Source organism: Procambarus clarkii, chromosome 93, assembly GCF_040958095.1.
Source record: "Procambarus clarkii isolate CNS0578487 chromosome 93, FALCON_Pclarkii_2.0, whole genome shotgun sequence".
NCBI classification, from domain to species: Eukaryota; Metazoa; Arthropoda; class Malacostraca; order Decapoda; family Cambaridae; genus Procambarus; species Procambarus clarkii.
The window spans coordinates 11825521-11844718 of record NC_091242.1 but is presented as its reverse complement, the minus strand read 5'-3'; the positions used below and the strand labels follow the sequence as shown (position 1 = coordinate 11844718).

The window sequence follows — 19198 nt, the reverse complement described above, 5'->3', positions numbered from 1 at the left end:
CAGTGCTTTGGGGCGCTGGTAGCTGAGTGGACAGCGCGCGGGATTCGTAATCCTGTTGCCTGGGTTCGATTCCCGGCACCGGCGAGGAATAATGGGCAGAGTTTTTTCACCCCTGATGCCCCTGTTACCTAGCAATATATAGGTACCTGGGAGTTAGACAGCTGTTATGGGCTGCTTCCTGTGTGTGTGTGTACTCACCTAGTTGTATTTGCGGGGGTTGAGCTCTGGCTCTTTTGTCCCGCCTCTCAACTGTCAATCAACTGGTGTACAGATTCCTGAGTCTATTGGGCTCTACCATATCTACATTTGAAACTGTGTATGGAGTCTGCCTCCACTACAACACTACTTAATGCATTCCATTTGTTAACTACCCTGACACTGAAAACATTCTTTCTAACGTCTCTATGGCTCATTTGGGCACTCGATTTCCACCTGTGTCCCCTAGGAGAGCCGGTGGCTGAGCGGATAGAACACTGGACACTTGAGCCTGTGGTCCCAGGCTCGATCCCGGGCGCCGGCGAGAAACAATGGGCAGAGTTTCTTTCCCCTGATGCTCCTGTTACCTAGCAGTAAATAGGTACCTGGGAGTTAGTTCGCTCTCACGGGCTGCTTCCTGGGGGTGGAGGCTTGTTCGAGGACCGGGCCGCGGGGACACTAAGTCCCGAAATCATCTCAAGATAACCTCAAGATAATGTTTGTGTGCCCCTTGTGTTAAAATGTCTGTCTTTATCTACCCTATCAATTCCTCTGAGAATCTTGTATGTGGTGATCGTGTCTCTTCTAACTCTTCTGTCTCCTAGTGACGTGAGGTTTAATTCCCGTAGTCTCTCCTCGTACCTCATACCCCTCAGTTCGGGTACTAGTCTGGTGGCAAACCTTTGAACCTTTTCCACTTTAGTCTTATGCTTGAGTAGATATGGACTCCATGCTGGAGTCGCATACTCCAGGATTGGTCTGACATATGTGGTATATAATGTTCTGAAAGATTCCTTACACAAGTTTCTAAAGGCCGTTCTTATGTTAACCAACCTGGCATATGCCGCTGATGTTATCCTCTTGATATGAGCTTCGGAGGACAGGTTTGCGTGATATCAACCCCCAGGTCTTTCTTTCTCTCTGACTCTTGAAGTATTTCATCTCCCAAATGATACCTTGTATCCGGTCTCCTGCTCCCTACACCTATCTTCATTGCATTACATTTGCTTGGGTTAAACTTTAACAACCATTTGTTCAACTATTCCTGCAGCTTGTCCAGGTCTTCTTGAAGCCACAAGCTGTCCTCCTCTGTCTTAATCCTTCTCATAATTTTGGCGTCGTCAGCAAACATTGAGAGGAATGAGTCTATACCCACTGGAAGATCATTTACGTATATCAGAAACAGGATAGGTCCGAGTACAGAGCCCTGTGGGACTCCACTGGTGACTTCACGCCGATCTGAGATTTCACCCCTCACTGTAACTCTCTGCTTCCTATTGCTTAGGTACTCCCTTATCCACTGGAGTACCTAAGCAATACTGACTCCTGCCTGTGTCTCTAGCTTATGCATTAGACTATTATGGTGTACCGTGTCAAAGGCTTCCCTTCCCTTTGTTCCCAAAGGACAGTCCAAAAAAATGCAGTCCGCCCATCCTTCACTTTCTTGCTTAATCTTTGTCACCTGATCGTAGAATTCTATTAAGCCTGTAAGGCAAGATTTACCCTCCGTGAATCCATATTTACCCTCCCTGAACCCATGAAATGTGTGTTTTTTTATTTGTGTGTGTGTGTGTGTGTAATTACCTAAATGTAGTTACAGGATGAGAGCTACGCTCGTGGTGTCCCGTCATCCCAGCACTCTTTGTCATATAGCGCTTTGAAACTACTGACGGTCTTGGCCTCCACCACCTTCTCACCTAACTTGTTCCAACCGTCTACCACTCTGTTTGCGAAATTGAATTTTCTTATATTTCTTCGGCATCTGTGTTTAGCTAGTTTAAATCTTTGACCTCTTGTTCTTAAAGTTCCAGGTCTCAGGAAATCTTCCCTATCGATTTTATCAATTCCTGTTACTATTTTGTACGTAGTGATCATATCACCTCTTTTTCTTCTGTCTTCTAGTTTTGGCATATTTAATGCCTCTAACCTCTTCTCGTAGCTCCCGCCCTTCAGTTCTGGGAGCCACTTTGTAGCATGTCTTTGCACCTTTTCCAGTTTGTTGATGTGTTCCATATACTTATTTTGTTCAGGTCATCTTGAAGGGCATGACAATTATCTAAGTTTCTTATCCTTCCTATTATCTTTGCATCATCAGCAAACATGTTCATATAATTCTGTATACCAACTGGTAGTGTGTGTGTGTGTGTGTGTGTGTGTGTGTGTGTGTGTGTGTGTGTGTGTGTGTGTGTGTGTGTGTGTGTGTGTGTGTGTGTGTGTGTGTGTGTGTGTGTACTTACCTAGTTGTACTCACCTAGTTCTGTTTGCGGGGGTTGAGCTCTGGCTCTTTGGTCCCGCCTCTCAACCGTCAATCAACAGGTGTATCAACCGTCAATCAACGTGTGTGTGTGTGTGTGTGTGTGTGTGTGTGTGTGTGTGTGTGTGGTGTGGAAAAAATTAGTTAGTAGTTAGTAACAGTTGATTGATTGACAGTTGAGAGGCGGGCCGAAAGATCAGAGCTCAACCCCCGCAAGCACAACTAGGTTAATACAACTAGGTGAATACAGCATATCCAATCATAACGGACATATGCTTGGTCATGACAATGATGTTCTGACATGTGCAAGTGTTGTGTATAGAGCTGATGTTATTCCTCTTTATATGAGCCTCTGGAGTTGAGTTATGATCACTACCAGGTCTTCATCTCTAGTTGTTTTAGGGAGGTAGTTTACCTTCATCGTGTTCTGGCCTTTCTGCTCCTGTTCCCATTTTCATCAACTTGCACTTGCTCGTGTTGAACTCTAGCAGTCATTTCTCGGACCACTTCTACAGATTATTTAAGTCATCTCGAAGATCCTCATCTATAATTCTTCATCTGTCTCAACCTTTCTCATTAGTTTTGCATCAACTGCTAACATCGACATTTAAAACGGCTCTTGCTGAAGTATGGAGTTAGCAACGTAGACCATAAAAAATCATTGCCCCCATCATCAGAGGGCCCAGGTCAATGTTGCACGGGTCCTCTGATGGCCCATGCAACATTGCAAACGGTGCTAGCAATGTTGCAGGTAACAGTGCAAAAGTGGGGATGCAATATGCTGTGTAGCATACAACATTGTTCAGATAAAAATTGAGGTTTGCAACATGTTACTGAAACATGTTTGCAACATGTAGCAACATAAAGAAATGGGGTTGGGTGTAAGAAGGGCACACACGTGAGACTAGACAATGGCCTTTACTTTTGGACAATACTTTTCGATTTCCATATTCCACATGAACGTCACTAATACATCGTATTAATGTAACCATGCGTAATACAACCTAAGCAAACCTTAGGTTATGTTAGGTTGTCATAATCCGAAATATTGTACAATTACAATAATTCTTTATTAGTTATACACATTAGGTTGTATATTTGATGATAATCTTTGTTTTGTAAACATTTATGGCTTATTATTGACTTGTCACTTATTTCATAATTTCTATTGTATCGATAGAGAGGACAGAACTCTAACTTTTTATTGAATAAAACGGGAGCGCGAAAAATGAACATATTACTACTGATTTACTCTCAGGAGGGGGGGGAGGGGAGTATATCTCTTCAGATGAGAAGGGTAACAATGGGTTTAAACAAGTTGATTAAAAGATTATCATTAAAAAAAACATATTTCGAACATTGTAAAGCTCGTGGGTTGTGCATCATGCATCAGATCACGAGACAAGTGCGTCTGTCATCAGATCACGAGACAAGTGCGTCCGTCATCAGATCACGAGACAAGTGCGTTCGTCATCAGATCACGAGACAAGTGCGTTCGTCATCAGATCACGAGACAAGTGCGTCTGTCATCAGATCACGAGACAAGTGCGTTCGTCATCATATCACGAGACAAGTGCGTCCGTCATCAGATCACGAGGCAAGTACGTTCGTCATCAGATCACGAGACAAGTGCGTCATGCATCAGATCACGAGACAAGTGCGTCTGTCATCAGATCACGAGACAAGTGCGTTCGTCATCAGATCACGAGACAAGTGCGTCCGTCATCAGATCACGAGGCAAGTACGTTCGTCATCAGATCACGAGACAAGTGCGTCTATTATCAGATCACGAGACAAGTGCGTTCGTCATCAGATCACGAGACAATTGCGTCCGTCATCAGATCACGAGGCAAGTGCGTTCGTCATCAGATCACGAGACAAGTGCGTTCGTCATCAGATCACGAGACAAGTGCGTCTGTCATCAGATCACGAGACAAGTGCGTTCGTCATCAGATCACGAGACAAGTGCGTTCGTCATCAGATCACGAGACAAGTGCGTCTGTCATCAGATCACGAGACAAGTGCGTCTGTCATCAGATCACGAGACAAGTGCGTTCGTCATCAGATCACGAGACAAGTGCGTCTGTCATCAGATCATGAGACAAGTGCGTCCGTCATCAGATCACGAGACAAGTGCGTCATGCATCAGTTCACGAGACAAGTGCGTCTGTCATCAGAGCACGAGACAAGTGCGTTCGTCATCAGATCACGAGACAAGTGCGTCTGTCATCAGATCACGAGACAAGTGCGTTCGTCATCAGATCACGAGACAAGTGCGTCATGCATCAGTTCACGAGACAAGTGCGTCAGGCATCAGAGCATCAAGGATCAATATATAGGTTTTTCCATCCTGACATGTACCAAACCTCACTGGAGGACAGAAAATGCTATGATCTCAGCTACCCATACTTTCACGTGAAAGGCACAGAACGCTACATGAAGAGTGGCAAGCAGGATAATGAATTTGGAGGAAACTTGAGAATTTTTTTTATACCAGACCGGCAGAGAATTCAAAAGGAGCAGCATGGAGAGTGTATGGAACTGGATGCCAGACCCACTTGCATTCCAGAATTACAGATACAATTACACACCGAAAGGGAACTACAACTACAACAGGCAACTGCCCTACAACAATCAGCACTGGTCAGAAGAAACTCAATATGTCCACGCATAATGGGCTTGCCGAAAAAGTCTCCCAGTCAAACTATCACAAATAGAGTAACCTCATTCATCTTTGCCAACATACAAGGACTACTAAAATCAAGAACAGACAACAAAGTACAGTTCATAAATGGCCTCCTCACGGAATCAAATGCAGTATTTGGAACTTTCACAAAAACCCATGCAGGGTAATTCTTAGACAGTGAGATCTGGATTCGAGGATATAACCTATACAGGTGTGATAGGAAAATTAGGTCACATGGAGGAGTGGGTCTGTATATTAGGGAAGACCTTGCATGCTCGGAGCTCCTTAACGTTACAAATGAGGTGGTAGAGGTACTGGGATTAAAAATAGAGAAAATAAACTTAGTGATTATCCTAATATACAAACCGCCAGATGCAACGGCTGAGGAATTCCCAGAACAGATAAACAAAACAGAGAATAGCCTTGATAATTTGGAGAACCCGATACCTGATATTATCTTCCTGGGTGACTTCAACTTGCCTAATCTCAGATGGAGAAAAGCAAACAATACTATTGTACCAGGAAATCTCTCGGGACCTAACCAACCACAGATTAGAGAACTACTTAGATTCTGTGACAAATTTTCACTCAACCTGCAGATATCGGAGCCAACGAGAAATGAAAATATTCTAGATCTGGTCTTTACGAACAATGAAGACCTTATCAGGGACATTACGATATCAGATACCACATACTCAGATCACAAGCTCATTGAAGTGCAAACTACCATCAATACTCAGAATAGACCAAAAACGTTGATAAAGCGAGAGGGGCTATTCAGTAAATTCAATTTTAATAATAAAATGATAGACTGGGAGAAAATAAACAGGGAACTTACAAATATTCCATGGGAAACTGTTCTAAGTAATACAAGTCCTACAGAAGGAATAGAAAAACTGACTTCGGAAGCGTATAAAGTCTGTCTGAAACATGTTCCTTTGAGGAAAGCCAGAAAGAGATCCAACGTAGAAAAGAGAACACAGACGACACTATAAAAGAAGGAATAAAATAGCGGAAATCCTTATGCAGACACGAATTTCCCGTCAAAAAAGGAATAATTTAAATAGGGAGATTGAAGAAATCAAGCGGAAATTGAAACACTCATATCAAACTGAAGAAAGGCAGTTAGAACAGAAAACAATTCAGGAAATAAAGAAAAATCCAAAATACTTCTTCACATATGCGAAATCAAAAGCAAAAACCACTGCCAATATTGGACCTATTCATACAAGTAAAGGTTCATACACGGAGGATGACAAAGAAATTAGTGAATTCCGAAAAAAAGCAGTATGAGGACATGTTTAGCACTCCAATAAACAACATGAAAGTGGAAGATCCAGACAATCTTTATGCGGGATATCCAAACCCCTGTAAATATAACTGATATCAACACGAGCGTACTAGACTTTAAAGAGAAATTGAAAACATGCACATGCACTCGTCCCCGGGTCCAGATTCATGGAATTCAATATTTATAAAGAAATGAAAAGTGCCGGTAGCACAGGCACTCAGTATAGAGTGGAGGAAGAGCTTGGACACAGGGAAGATACCAGATGCACTTAAAGTAGCAGACATAGCCCCTCTACACAAGGGAGGGAGCAAAGCATTGGCAAAGAATTATAGACCAGTTGCACTAACGTCGCACATAATAAAAGTATATGAGAGAGAGATAAGGAGTCAGGTCATCAATTTCATGGAGACCAATGACCTTTACAACCCAGGCCAACATGGATTTCGAGTGGGAAGATCGTGCCTCTCACAGCTACTTTATCACTACGACAAAGTCACTGAGGCATTAGAAGAAAAACAGATGTGATATACACGGACTTCACAAAGGCTTTCGATAAATGTGACCATGGCGTGATAGCACACAAAATGAAGTCAATGGGAATAACTGGTAAAGTAGGACGCTGGATACTCAGTTTTCTGTCAAACAGGACTCAGTGAGTAACAGTCAACCATATAAAATCGAATCCAAGCGCAGTTAAAAGCTCTGTACCTCAGGGTACAGTCCTTGCACCGCTGCTTTTCCTTATTCTCATATCAGATATAGACAAAAATACAAGTCACAGCTTCGTATCATCCTTTGCAGATGACACAAAAATCAGTATGAAAATTATCTCGGCTGAAGACATTGGAAAAACTTCAAGCTGATATTAATAAAGTTTTCGACTGGGCATCAGAAAATAACATGAAGTTTAACAGTGATAAATGCCAGGTACTCAGGTAGGGTACCTGAGTACGGTATTCCCGAGATTTGGCAATAATGATGTCCGACGATCTAACGTTTAGGGAGCATAACCAAGCAAATATTGCATCAGCCAGAAAAATGAATTGATGAATTACGAGAACTTTCAAGTCCAGGGATCCCTTCACAATGGTTGTGCTCTTCAAGTCACTTGTGTTGTCCCGTCTTGAGTACTGCTCAGTACTTGTATTCCCTCTTAGAGGGAATACAGAGAACATATAAGGCATGCGTAGACGCGAAAAGCACCTAAATTATTGGGATCGTCTCAAAGCCCTCCAAATGTACTCACTAGAAAGAAGACGAGAGAGATATCAAATAATATACACGTGGAAAATACTGGAGGGCCAAGTACCAAATCTACACAGTAAAATAACAACGTACTGGAGTGAACGATATGGAAGAAAATGCAGAATAGAACCAGTAAAGAGCAGAGGTGCCATAGGTACAATTAGAGAACACTGTATAAACATCAGAGGTCCGCGGTTGTTCAACACCCTCCCAGCGAGCATAAGAAATATTGCCGGAACAACCATGCACATCTTCTAGAGGAAACTAGATGGTTTCCTCCAAGGAGTGCCGGACCAACCGGGCTGTGGTGGGTATGTGGGCCTGATGACCGCTCCAAGCAACAGCCTGGTGGACCAAACTCTCACAAGTCAAGTCTGGCCTCGGGCCGGGCTTGGGGAGTATAAGAACTCCCAGAACCCCATCAACCAGGTAGCACAAGACAAGTCTGGCCTCGGGCCGGGCTTGGGGAGTAGAAGAACTTCCAGAACCCCATCAACCAGGTAGCACAAGACAAGTGTGTCCGTCATCAGAGCACGAGACAAGTGCGTCAGGTATCAGAGCACGAGACAAGTGTGTCTGTCACCAGAGCAAGAGACAAGTGCGTCAAGTTGTCAACAGAGCACGAACAAGTGTCGAGCAGATATTTAAAACGTGCAGATATTCACAATGAGAGGGTTTGTTACCTGAAGCTCCGATTTGGTAATAATGGAAGTTGTAGTGAAGGAACTGATGAATCTGTTTGGAGCTCTGAGGATAGAGTTAGATTCCCTATGGGAGGAGCTACAACAGCTGAAACAACGTCAAGAAGAAACAAACGAGGAGACCAGTATTTAAAAGTCCTCACCATGGAATGTCACAAAGGACAAGGGTCTTAAGAAGACATAAAGACAATGAAGACATAAAGACATTGGCCGTGGCCTCACCGCGGCCAATGCGGCGAGGCCGCCTACCGATGTCCTAAAAACTTCCAACTCATTCCCCGTGCTGGAAGATGAGCGCTGTAGGGAGCCTGTAGTTCACACGAAAGGTAAGGCAACGAAGGTAGCGCCAGTCCCTCAAGCTTCCCACAAAGTAAAGGAAGTAGCTAAGCGAATTTTGGTTGTGGGAGATTCCCAGGTGAGGTATTTGGATAGAACTTTCTGTGCCAAAGATAGCGGCAACTGATTAAGGGTTTGCTATCCGGGAGCAGGAATTGGTGATATAGTAAACAACATGAATGATAATATAGCTGGAAATGGGAACTAACCCATTTATTGTATCAGTGCCGGTGGAAGTGATGTAGGATGAGTTAGGAGTGAGGCGCCTGATACAGAACTTTAAGACAGCCATAGAATTAGTTAGGAATAAGGGAGGAATCCTGATCATATGTGGCATTCTTCCAAGGGAGTTGAAAATGAATGGTTGCCAAAGGTAATTCGTGTCAATTGCCGACTGGACAAATATTTGCAAATCAAATGCAATATCATTCATTGATAACTGGGAACACTTAAATGGAAGAAATGACATGTATGCTCGGGATGGGGTACATCTATGTAGGGCTGGTGTTGTTGTTGTTGTTGTGAACTCGTTGGAACCTGTGGATGGAGGAGGTTTGTTTGGATTTAAACTGTTAGAAGATATTGTTATGTGAATTGATATGGGGAAAGGAGGTAATAAAAATGTGTTTAGTGGAGAAACTATTTCTCCTCGTGTTGTTTCATCCTTACCCCCATGGAAGGTCCCCGTTCCTCAATATTGCAATTCCCTGACCCCCATCTCTAAAGCTTTTTCCCCTCCTAGAGTTCTGAAACGCTTTTTCCTTGAATCCCCCCCCCCCCTCCCTTTCCGGCCCGTTGTTGCCATGAGGGAGCTTGGTGGGTGGTTGCCGGAGTGTGATGCTCCATGGGACAGTCCTCTGTCCTTTTGTGGCCATGTGCTCCTGCTGCTGTCCTCTCGAATTCTGTCGGGCGACTTTTCCTTTTCCTTATGTTTCGTTTTTCTCTCCCCCACCCCCTCTTCTCCTTTCTAATTGCCATTTCCCACCGACCTTTTGCCTGTTTTGATTATTCTTTTGGCCGTCTTTTGTTTTTACGCCCGGGTGTTTGAGGAGGCATACTCTTGCACCGATTCTTGAGTGCACATACTCTTGAACTGTGGTACCCGACGTCGCGAGCGAGGGTACGCTTTTATTGTCAGTCCTCCTTTCGTCACTGAACCCGATCTCGACGGACTGACGGTTCTTAAGGTAGAGTTTGTCGGACGTATACTCACGACGCACCTCTAGGGGGCCCCAGCAAGATCGGCAACATGTCTCTTGTTGGGTGTCTTGCCTCTAATTAAGGGCGTGGGGGCACATTCGTGAATGAAAGTCTTTCCTCTCGTTTTATGTCACATTCTGTTCCTATTGTGCCTTCTCGGGCTCATGGGGGATGAGTGACCAAGCCCCCGAGTCGGACTGTGTTGGAAGACCAGGCTCTGTAGCCCCTGTAGCATTGAGCCCCGACCTTGCTCCTCCTTTGACCCTTCTGACTACTCCCATCGGCTCCCCTCCCTCCTCTGTGGTTGGGTCGAGCCACAAGCCCCCAGTGGTGACCACGTCGTCTCCTAGCACGGGTTATTCTCTCATTGTGACTACTGCATCTTTTAACCCCTCTCTCTCTAGGGGCCTCAACGCCGTCCAAGCCACGGCTGCACTCGCTCGATCCCTTCCCCGAACTAATGCGTACCAAACCTTGTTTGGTCCCGCTTCGTGGGCCAAATACTTTGATCTCCTCCCTCTGGATTCTACACCTGACGATTTCTCCCTCCATAAATACCTTGTTGATTCAGTAGATGCCTTTGTAAGTTTCAACCCCACCCGTCTCGGTACATGAGTCGCTACTGCTTCTTCTCAGGATGCAGCCACCCACTTGGCCGCCTTATCCTGCCTTGGCAAGACCCCTGTTCAAGTCTCCAAGAACGCTCGGTTGAATGCCAGTGTTGGCACTGTTCTCCTCCCATCCCATGTTGCAACCAGTGTTAGGAATCTACAGGACTGCCACGAAGATATTCGGCATATCCTCGAAGCCCAGGGCCATTCTGTCCTCCAGGTAGACACGTTTATTCGTCTCTCTCATGGCGTTGCCGTCAAGCCCTTCGTGTTGTGAAGCTTACCTTTGATGGTAGGACCCTTCCGCCCTCTGTCATTCTTGCTGGTGCCAGGTGCTCCGTCTAGGAGTATATTCCCTCTCCTCGGCTCTGTAATAAGTGCTGGAGGTTTGGGCATGGTGCCCTCCGATGTGTGGGGACGAAGGTCACTCTAAGTCGGAGTGCACTTCTCCTTGAGCTCGCTGCCTCAATTGCGGTGAGGCCCACCTTATCTTCTCCCACGTGTGTGTACATTACAAACTTGAGGCAGCTGTCCTCACCTTGAAGCACCAGGAACGTTTGTCTTTTCCTGAGGCGAGGCACCAAGTTCGCTGTCTCCCCCCTTTCACTGGTGGCTCTTATGCTCGCGTGTTGCGCTCTTCCTCTCCTCGTCCTACCTACCTTCCTCAGTCTCACAACCGTTTCCAGCCCTTAGATCCAGACACGTCCACCGCTTCCTCCTCTGTTTCTTTAAGTTCCGTCCCGAAGGGTCTCTCTCATGGTTCTCTGTCTGGGGTTCCCCCTTCTTTCTACCCAGTCTGTTTTGTCTCCTGTGTCTTTTTCCTCGTCTCCCTCCAATCCTCTTTCCCATCCTTCTCCTCTGTCTCTTAGCTCTCTATGCCGCCTGTCTGTGTGGGCTGATGTCCAGCACTCTCCCAGCGGCCATCGTGTTGTTTGCTCTCGTTCTGCTTCTCCTTTTGAGACGCTCGAATCTGTTGCCCATATGTTGTTGCTGGGATGCCTGTCTCTTTGAGTCTGAATCGAAAGCCTGGCTCTTCTCCATCCTCCTCACCGGTGGGTAAGAAGGCTTCGTTGACCAAACCACACACTAGAAGGTGAAGGGACGGCAACGTTTCGGTCCGTGCTGGACCATTCTCAAGTCGATTGTGTCGAGGAAGATTGATGATGAAGATTAAGCCACCCAAAAGGTGGCACGGGCATGAATAGCCCGTAAGTGGTGGCCCTTTTGAGCCATTACCAGTATCAAAAGCTGATACCGGAGATCTGTGGAGGTGCGAATGCACCCTGCATGACGGGAGATGTCTCCTTTGTGAATGTGTTAAGATGAAGATGAAGCCACCCAAAAGGTAGCACGGGCATGAATAGCTCGTAAGTGGTGGCCCTTTTGAGCCATTACCAGTATCAATAGAAGATACTGGAGATCTGTGGAGGCGCGACTGCACCCTGCGTGACGGGAGATGTCTCCCGTGCGTGATGAGGAAGTTGATGCAGGCAATAAATAGGCAAGAGAGAGGTGAGGAGCAAGGTAAGGTGTAGTAGAGGGGGATAGTAATAGTAATAAGAACTGCAGAGGGCCTATTGGCCCATACGAGGCAGCTCCTATTATATCCACCGAATGAGAAGAAGATAGTAATAGGAATAAGAAGAGGATAGCAAGGGAACGTAAGAGAAAACAATGAACAGAAAAAAGAGAAGAGAGAAAGAAAAGAAAAGAGAAAGAAAGATAAATGGAAGGCTAAGCTTATGTTAGGTCACGTTTGTTAGAAAGATTAGAGCATTTGAGTATATACTGTGAAAGGGAAGAGTCCACAGCAACAAAGCCAGGACTCAAGTTCATGTTGGGTACGTTGTGTATTAGAGCCGATTCAACAAGACGTCGTCTGTGTAGAGTAGAAGCAGGAAAGATTATTTTGGAGGAAGACCAATCAATGGGATTAGAATCCCTCACATGACAGAAGAGAGCATTGTTAGTTTCTGCAGACTTAACACTTCTCTTGTGTTCTTTAGGACTCATCGCCATCGGACTTATTGTGACTCATTGCCTGCATAAGAAGGCTTCGCTTTCCTCCTCGCCCCCTACCTCTGACTCTCTTGCTTCATCCACTCCTGTTTCGGTGGTTGGGCACTCTTTTCCTGCTATGGAAGTTTCTTTGCCGCCCCCCCCCCCCGCTTCCTTCTCGGTTGCTGCCTTCGCTGAGGTGCACTCCTTGGTTTCTGTCTCTCCTGCTGCTGTCCATGACCCTCGTCCCCCCCCCCCTCCTCCTCCGGATCCTGCTCGACCGTTTCTGGTCGGTCCTCTGGCACCCTTCCATCCATCCTTACACAGTTTACCCATGCCCCCTAACCCCTGACTTCGCTGACCCTGATCCTGATCCTGCACTTCTTTAACGTGCTGTGTTCCTTTTTCAGCTTTGTTTCTTCATTGTCATCTGTTGCTGTTCTTTCTCTTTTTCTCGATGTCTGCTCTTCAATGGAATATTCACGATATTACGCCAATTTTCATGAACTCTAACTTCTGATTTCAAAGCTTTTGCTCCTTTGTGTCTCTCTAGGAGCTGATGCTTGGTGCTCGTCCTAGTCGTCTCTCTTGATTTGTTCTGATGTTCCCTTTGTCCCCCTACTTTTTCCGTCGTCTCTCCAATGTTCCGATGCACGTGTCTTTGTGCATAAATGGTACACGGTTTGTTCCATATACCTCCCCCTAAATGTCCCGCTTTCTCGTCCCAATCTTAAACACCTTCTGGACTCCCTGTCAGAGCCTGTGCTCATGCTGGGTGATTTCATTTGTCGACATACCCTCTGCGGTGATGTTCTGACAAACACCCAAGGTCGCCTTCTCGAACCGTTCAGCCTCTCTTCTTCCCTGTCTCTTCTGAATTCTGGTGAGCCTACTCATTTGGACTCTCGGACTTGCACCCTTTCCTGTCTTTCTCTTTCTGTTTGCTCGTTGTCTCTTTACCTGGATTTCACGTGGCAGATTCTTGATAACATCTATGATGTTATCAAGAATCTGCTATGAATGGCAGTGACCATTTCCCCATCCTTGTTACCTTTTCCTCTTTTCACCCTCCCCTCTCCTTCCCTAGGTGGCAGTTTGCTAAGGTAGATTGGAACCTATTTACCCTCCGTGCTGCTCTCTCTGACCTCTCCATTCTGCCTCTCCCTCGAGCCCTCCTCCTTTTTCATGACACCATCTTCGACGCTGCCCTCCGCTCTATTCCTCGTTCTTCCTCTCGGGGACCACGGAAGTGCGTTCCCTGGTGGAATGTGGACTGTGCTCGGGCTGTCTGCTGTAAGCGTGCAGCCTGGAAGAGATACCGCCGCTGGGAGATGGCTGATTCTTTTTTTTTTGTAAGGCAAGTGCGGTGGCCCGTAGGGCCATCCGTACAGCTAAGCGTGAGTGTTGGATCTCTTATGTTTCTACCATTTCGTCCGAAACTTCTCTGCTGCAAATCTGGAAGCGTGTCTGCAAAATAGACGGTAAGTTCGTTCCCGATGTCTCACCGCTCCTTCACCTCCGTAGTACTCTTGTGTCAGACCCGTTGCAGGTCGCAACCAAACTGGGTTCCCACTTTTCTTCTGTTAGCTCTGGTTCTCATCTTCCTCAATCTTTCCTCCGTAAACCTGTCCTTGAATCTCGTCCTTTAGATTTCTGCACTCATCTCAGCCTTCCCTATAACGATCCCTTCTCTCTCTCTGAACTTCAGTCTGCCCTGGCCTTCTGCAGTTCTACGGCAGCGGGCTCAGATGGTATTCATTGATGAGATGTTTCGCCTTCTCCCTCCGTGTACGTCTCAGTATTTACTGAGTCAGTATAATCAGGTCTGGGAGTCGTCGTCAGTCCCTGAGGGCTGGCTCGATGCCGTTGTCCTCCCTGTTCGGAAACCAGCGTCTCTTGGAACGTCCCCTAAGGACTTTCGCCCTATTGCCCTCACGAGTTGTGTCTGCAAAGTCTTTGAACACATGGTTAACGTTCGTCTGATGTGGTTCTTAGAATACTATCGCCACCTCTCCCCTTCTCAACTTGGGTTTTGCAAATGCCGCAGCACGACAGATGTCTTGATGAACTTGGTGGTCTATATTCATGACTTCAGGTCTCTATGTCTAAGACTTGTGCTATGACTTTTACTCGGAAGTGAGTCGTTCTTTGTCCCCTCTTTGTCGCTTTATGGCTATCCCCTTGTGTACAAGGATTCCCCTAAGCTTTTAGGGTTAATCTTTGACACTCGTTTGTCTTGGTCGCCCCATGCCTCTTCCCTCCGAGTTGAATGCTCTAAGGCCCCTACCCTCCTTCAGGTATTGTCCCATACTTCTTGGGGAGTGGATCGGCGCATTCTCCTCACTTTACATTCCTCTCTTGTCCTGTCTAAACTCGATTATGGTTGCCCAGTTTACTCGTCTGCTTCTCTTTCTACTCTTCGCCGACTTGATTCTTTGCACTATACTGGGTTGCGCCTCAGCTCTGGTGCCGTTTGTTCAACTCCCGCCCTCAGCTTGTATGTTGACACTGGCTTCCTATCTCTCTAGGGCCACCGTGATCGTTACTGTCTTCGCTATCTTGCACGGTCCTTGCAACATCCTTCCTCTCGCCTCTGTCGTGTTTAAATTTCTACCCCTCCTGTGATTCCTGTTCCTCTTCACCACCTCCCTCTTTCTGTCTGGTTATCTCGCTTACAGGATTCTCTTTCCGCTCGTATTTATAATACTTCTCCTCGTGTTGTTCCTTCCTTGCCCCCGTGGAGAGTCTCCCTTCCGAAGTTTTGTACATCCTTGACCCGCATCACTAAAGCTTTTACCCCCTCCTACTGTTCTGAAACGCCTTTTCCTTGAGCACTTTTCTTCTCACTCGCACTCAGTTTCCGTCTTCACTGATGGGTCTAAGTCTGCAGACGGTGTTGGCTACTCTGTTGTTTTTCCTGATCACACTTATATGTGTCGCCTACCTCCGGAGACTAGCATCTTCACAGCGGAGCTTTATGCTATTCTCTATGCTCTTTGTCTCATCCTCTCTCGTTGTCAATCTTCCTATGCAGTTGTTGTTGACTCTCGTAGTGCCCTCATGGCTCTAGGGTCCTTTAATCCGGTTCATACAGTGGTTGTCGAGATCCAGCTTTGGCTGTTTCTTGTTCACAGTAAATTTAAGTCGGTTGAGTTTTGTTGGGTTCCCAGCCATATTTTTGTCTCTTTAAATGAGCGTGAGGATGCTGCCGCCAGGGAGGCTGTCAGCTCTTGTCCCATCTCTCATAAAGGTATTCCTAATTCCAACTTTTACCCGGTTATCCATTCCTCCATCCTTACCTGTTGGCAGGCTTCTTGGTCTTCTGTTACTGGTAACAAACTACATTCTCTTAAAGGTTGTGTGTCCTTGTGGCCGTCCTCCTGCCACCGTAACCGGCGAGAGGAAACGGCTCTGGCGAGTTTGCGTATTGGCCATACTCGCTTAACTCATGGTCACTTGATGGAGCGCAGCCCTGCTCCTTATTGTCCTAATTGCATTGTCCCTCTTACGGTCGTGCATATCCTTGTTGAATGTCCTGAATTCCGGGACGAGCGTGTGTCTTGTTTTCCGACCGTCCCCCGCGGTTGCTTGTCTCTCGATAGTATTCTTGGTAACTCGGATACTTTTGATATCGTTCGCCTTATGCGTTTCTGTTCTCGTATTGGCGTCCTTGGTGATATTTAGCGCCCTCTGATTATCCTGCACATTTTATGGTGCTCCATAACCTTCCCGGTTTGGTGCCTTCTTTTTTTTATAATTACTTACTGTGTGAGGCGTTGTATACTATATTTAACAAATCATTAGGGTCAGGCAGAGTGCCAGAGTCGTGGAAGTTTGCTAATGTGGTACCAATTTTTAGGAAAAAAGATAGATCACTTGCGTCAAACTATTGACCAATTAGCCTAACGTCTATTGTGGGAGAGTTACTTAAATCGATAACTGCAAATACCATTCGTCTTCATCTTGAAAAACATAAATTAATAAACGATTCTTTGTTGAAACTGTTTACTTTGTTTTAATCCAGGGCTGCATGAGAGGTGAGTCTGATACCATTGTCAAATGTTTTATGCCACTAAAAAACGTTTTGATAATTAGTTATGCTTAGGTATGATCCTTAAACTAATGTATCTTGGTCTTGCATTTCAGAGTAACAAAATGCCTGCGTGTCTGCCGTGGGGGAATGAGAGTTCCACCAACATTACGGGGCACAATGTTATTGTGACCGGATGGGGCAACACCTTCTTTGGTCAGTTCTTATGTTTTTAATTGTGTTATCTTCACTTTGCTTGAGTAACATCTTCTATGGTCAGTTCGTATATTCTTTATTCTGATATCTTCACTCTCTACATTTTGTGACGGTAACGCGTTGGTGTTCGGCTGTTCAAAGCTAGGGGTATGGCCTTGTCACATAGAAACAAAAAAAATAGAAAATCTGGAACTTCGTCTGTGGTAAGGTAAGGAGAAGACACACAAAACACAAGTAAATTTTAACAATGAAATTTTAATTACGTTAAAGAAAGCAAAACATGAATAAAATGGACATACAAATTCGTATAATACAATCAATCAAAGTAATAAGAATAATCAAATGGCAAAATGAAAAGTTACGTTAAGACAAGTGAGCAAATAACAAGTGTATGACAAACAAAGTAAATAGGTGCAGGAATATTGGCTTCAAGCTATCTCTTCTCTTAGTACACGTAAGCCTGGGGCTTAGTCTACCAACGAGACGTGTTAACTTGTCGAAAGCACGGGATATTCTGAGGACTGAGGTCGTGGCGGCCCCAGACATCAAGTAGTATGGTGGGTGGAGTGCAGTTGCAGCTGGACCCGCAGCCAATCAGCGATGAGCAGGCGACAAGACAGGTAATTTGGCGGTTTGAGGTGGAGCAGCTGTTCCTGGCTGCATACGTTTTGCGCTCTGGCAAACCTTGGAGTGGTGTAGTTGTTGGATATTTCTTCCATACTTGTTTTATATAAATGAACTCTTATTATTACTTATTATTATTACGACTCTTATTGACGTCTTTTGGAGGGAAGAGCAGGCTCAATCTCTTGAAGGAGATTATCGTCACAATTTCATCATCATTCTTTTCAATAGCCTTAGTGTGGCATATTTCCGTCACACTGTCACACTGTCTATCACACTATCGAAGTTCTACTGAACTTACTGGATCCTGCAGCCTCTCCAAGGCACAACCCAGTGTTTTACGCAACTCCCCCCATGCACTCGAGCTATGTCAATAGGTCGTTCTCCCTCTTCGCTCTTATTTCATTACACACAGAAATCACAATAGGCGGTAGAACGGCCTATTTACATAGCTCGAGTGCATGGGGGGAGTTGTGTAAAACCCTGATCCAGTAAGTTCAGTAGAACTTCAGTTTCAACTTCTTTTGACCATGTCCTAGCTCAGTCGATTAAGGTAGCGTCTGGGATGCTCTCGGATGCAGGTTTGAATCCTCGTCACGGCCCTTGTGGATTTGTTCATTTAATGCATTACGCAATTGTGATTTCTGTGTGTAATGAAGTAAGGGAGAAGAGGGAGAACGGCCTATTGACATAGCTCGAGTGCATAGGGGGAGTTGTGTAAAACACTGGTTTGTGCCTTGGAGAAGCTGTAAGATCCAGTAAGTTCAGTAGAACTTCGGTTTCAACTCCTTTTGACCATGTCGTAGCTCAGTCGAATAAGGCAGCATCTGGGATGCTCTCGGATGCAGGTTCGAATCCTTGTCATGGTCCTTGTGGATTTGTTCATTGAAAACCCTGTTCAAGGAGAAAATTGAGGGTAAACTTCTCGACAATAAATATAGTAGTTCGAATTTATATCATATCTTGTAAGTTTTAATAAATATTGCTTGGCATTCTTACTCAAACATGTGAAAGTTGTAGGTTAATATGGGTTGAAATAAAGGCAAAAGAAAATAATCCCCTAATAAAATAAATACGTTGATAAGGATAATGGGTTGATAAGGATGATAATAAGTATACTTTAAGTAACTAATAAGGTCTGCATCTGGTCCCCATTTTTCAATATAACCTAAAGAGATAAAGAGAATGGAGTTTAAAATCTGAAAATTTAAAAAGAAAAATTCAAGTCAGAATTTTTGCCACCTGTAACTGAATAACTTGTTGACCAATTTCGTTCACCCTTCACATACATAGTTATGGGTATGCATTCCCCCAAGATGTAAAAGCTACAACAAAATCCGATTATAAACAATGGAGAAAAAATCGAAAAAAATTGCCCTCCCCCCAAAAAAATTAATTGTTGGACATTGGTGAAACTAACAGATATTGTCATTGGGCAATATATTTATATGACATAGCAAAATACAGCATATTACCACAGTAATTATTATTTGTGTTATTATGTATTACTCAGTAATGCTAGAAGGCACCAGCTGCATATCCATTTTGTGAACCCTCCTTACTACTATTCTTCTTATATGTGCATCGGACAGGTGCTTGCATCTCTGTATCACTCCATTATCCCTCAGTTCCAGTTAATAGGAGCTGTTCTCCTTATAATCAGAACTTTTTTTTAATTGTTTACTAGCAGTAACCTTCCCTGTCCCCCAGTCCTCCCTGCCATCCCCCCCCCCCCTCACCCATCTCCTCGGCCTTAAAACCGTTCTCCACTCCGTCCCCTTGCCCTCCCCACTATTCCCCACTCCCACTCC

At 45.1% G+C, this 19198-nt stretch overlaps 1 protein-coding gene across 1 annotated transcript in view; it reads left to right on the top strand.

The window, feature by feature from the left end:
• LOC123746801 (venom protease) overlaps window positions 1-19198 on the top strand; it is a 242730-nt gene that overhangs the window by 139067 nt on the left and 84465 nt on the right. Inside the window, exon 7 of the mRNA XM_069319556.1 lies at window positions 16664-16763. Within this exon, the coding sequence (XP_069175657.1) occupies window positions 16664-16763 (100 nt within the window). The remainder of the gene's footprint in view (window positions 1-16663; window positions 16764-19198) is intronic.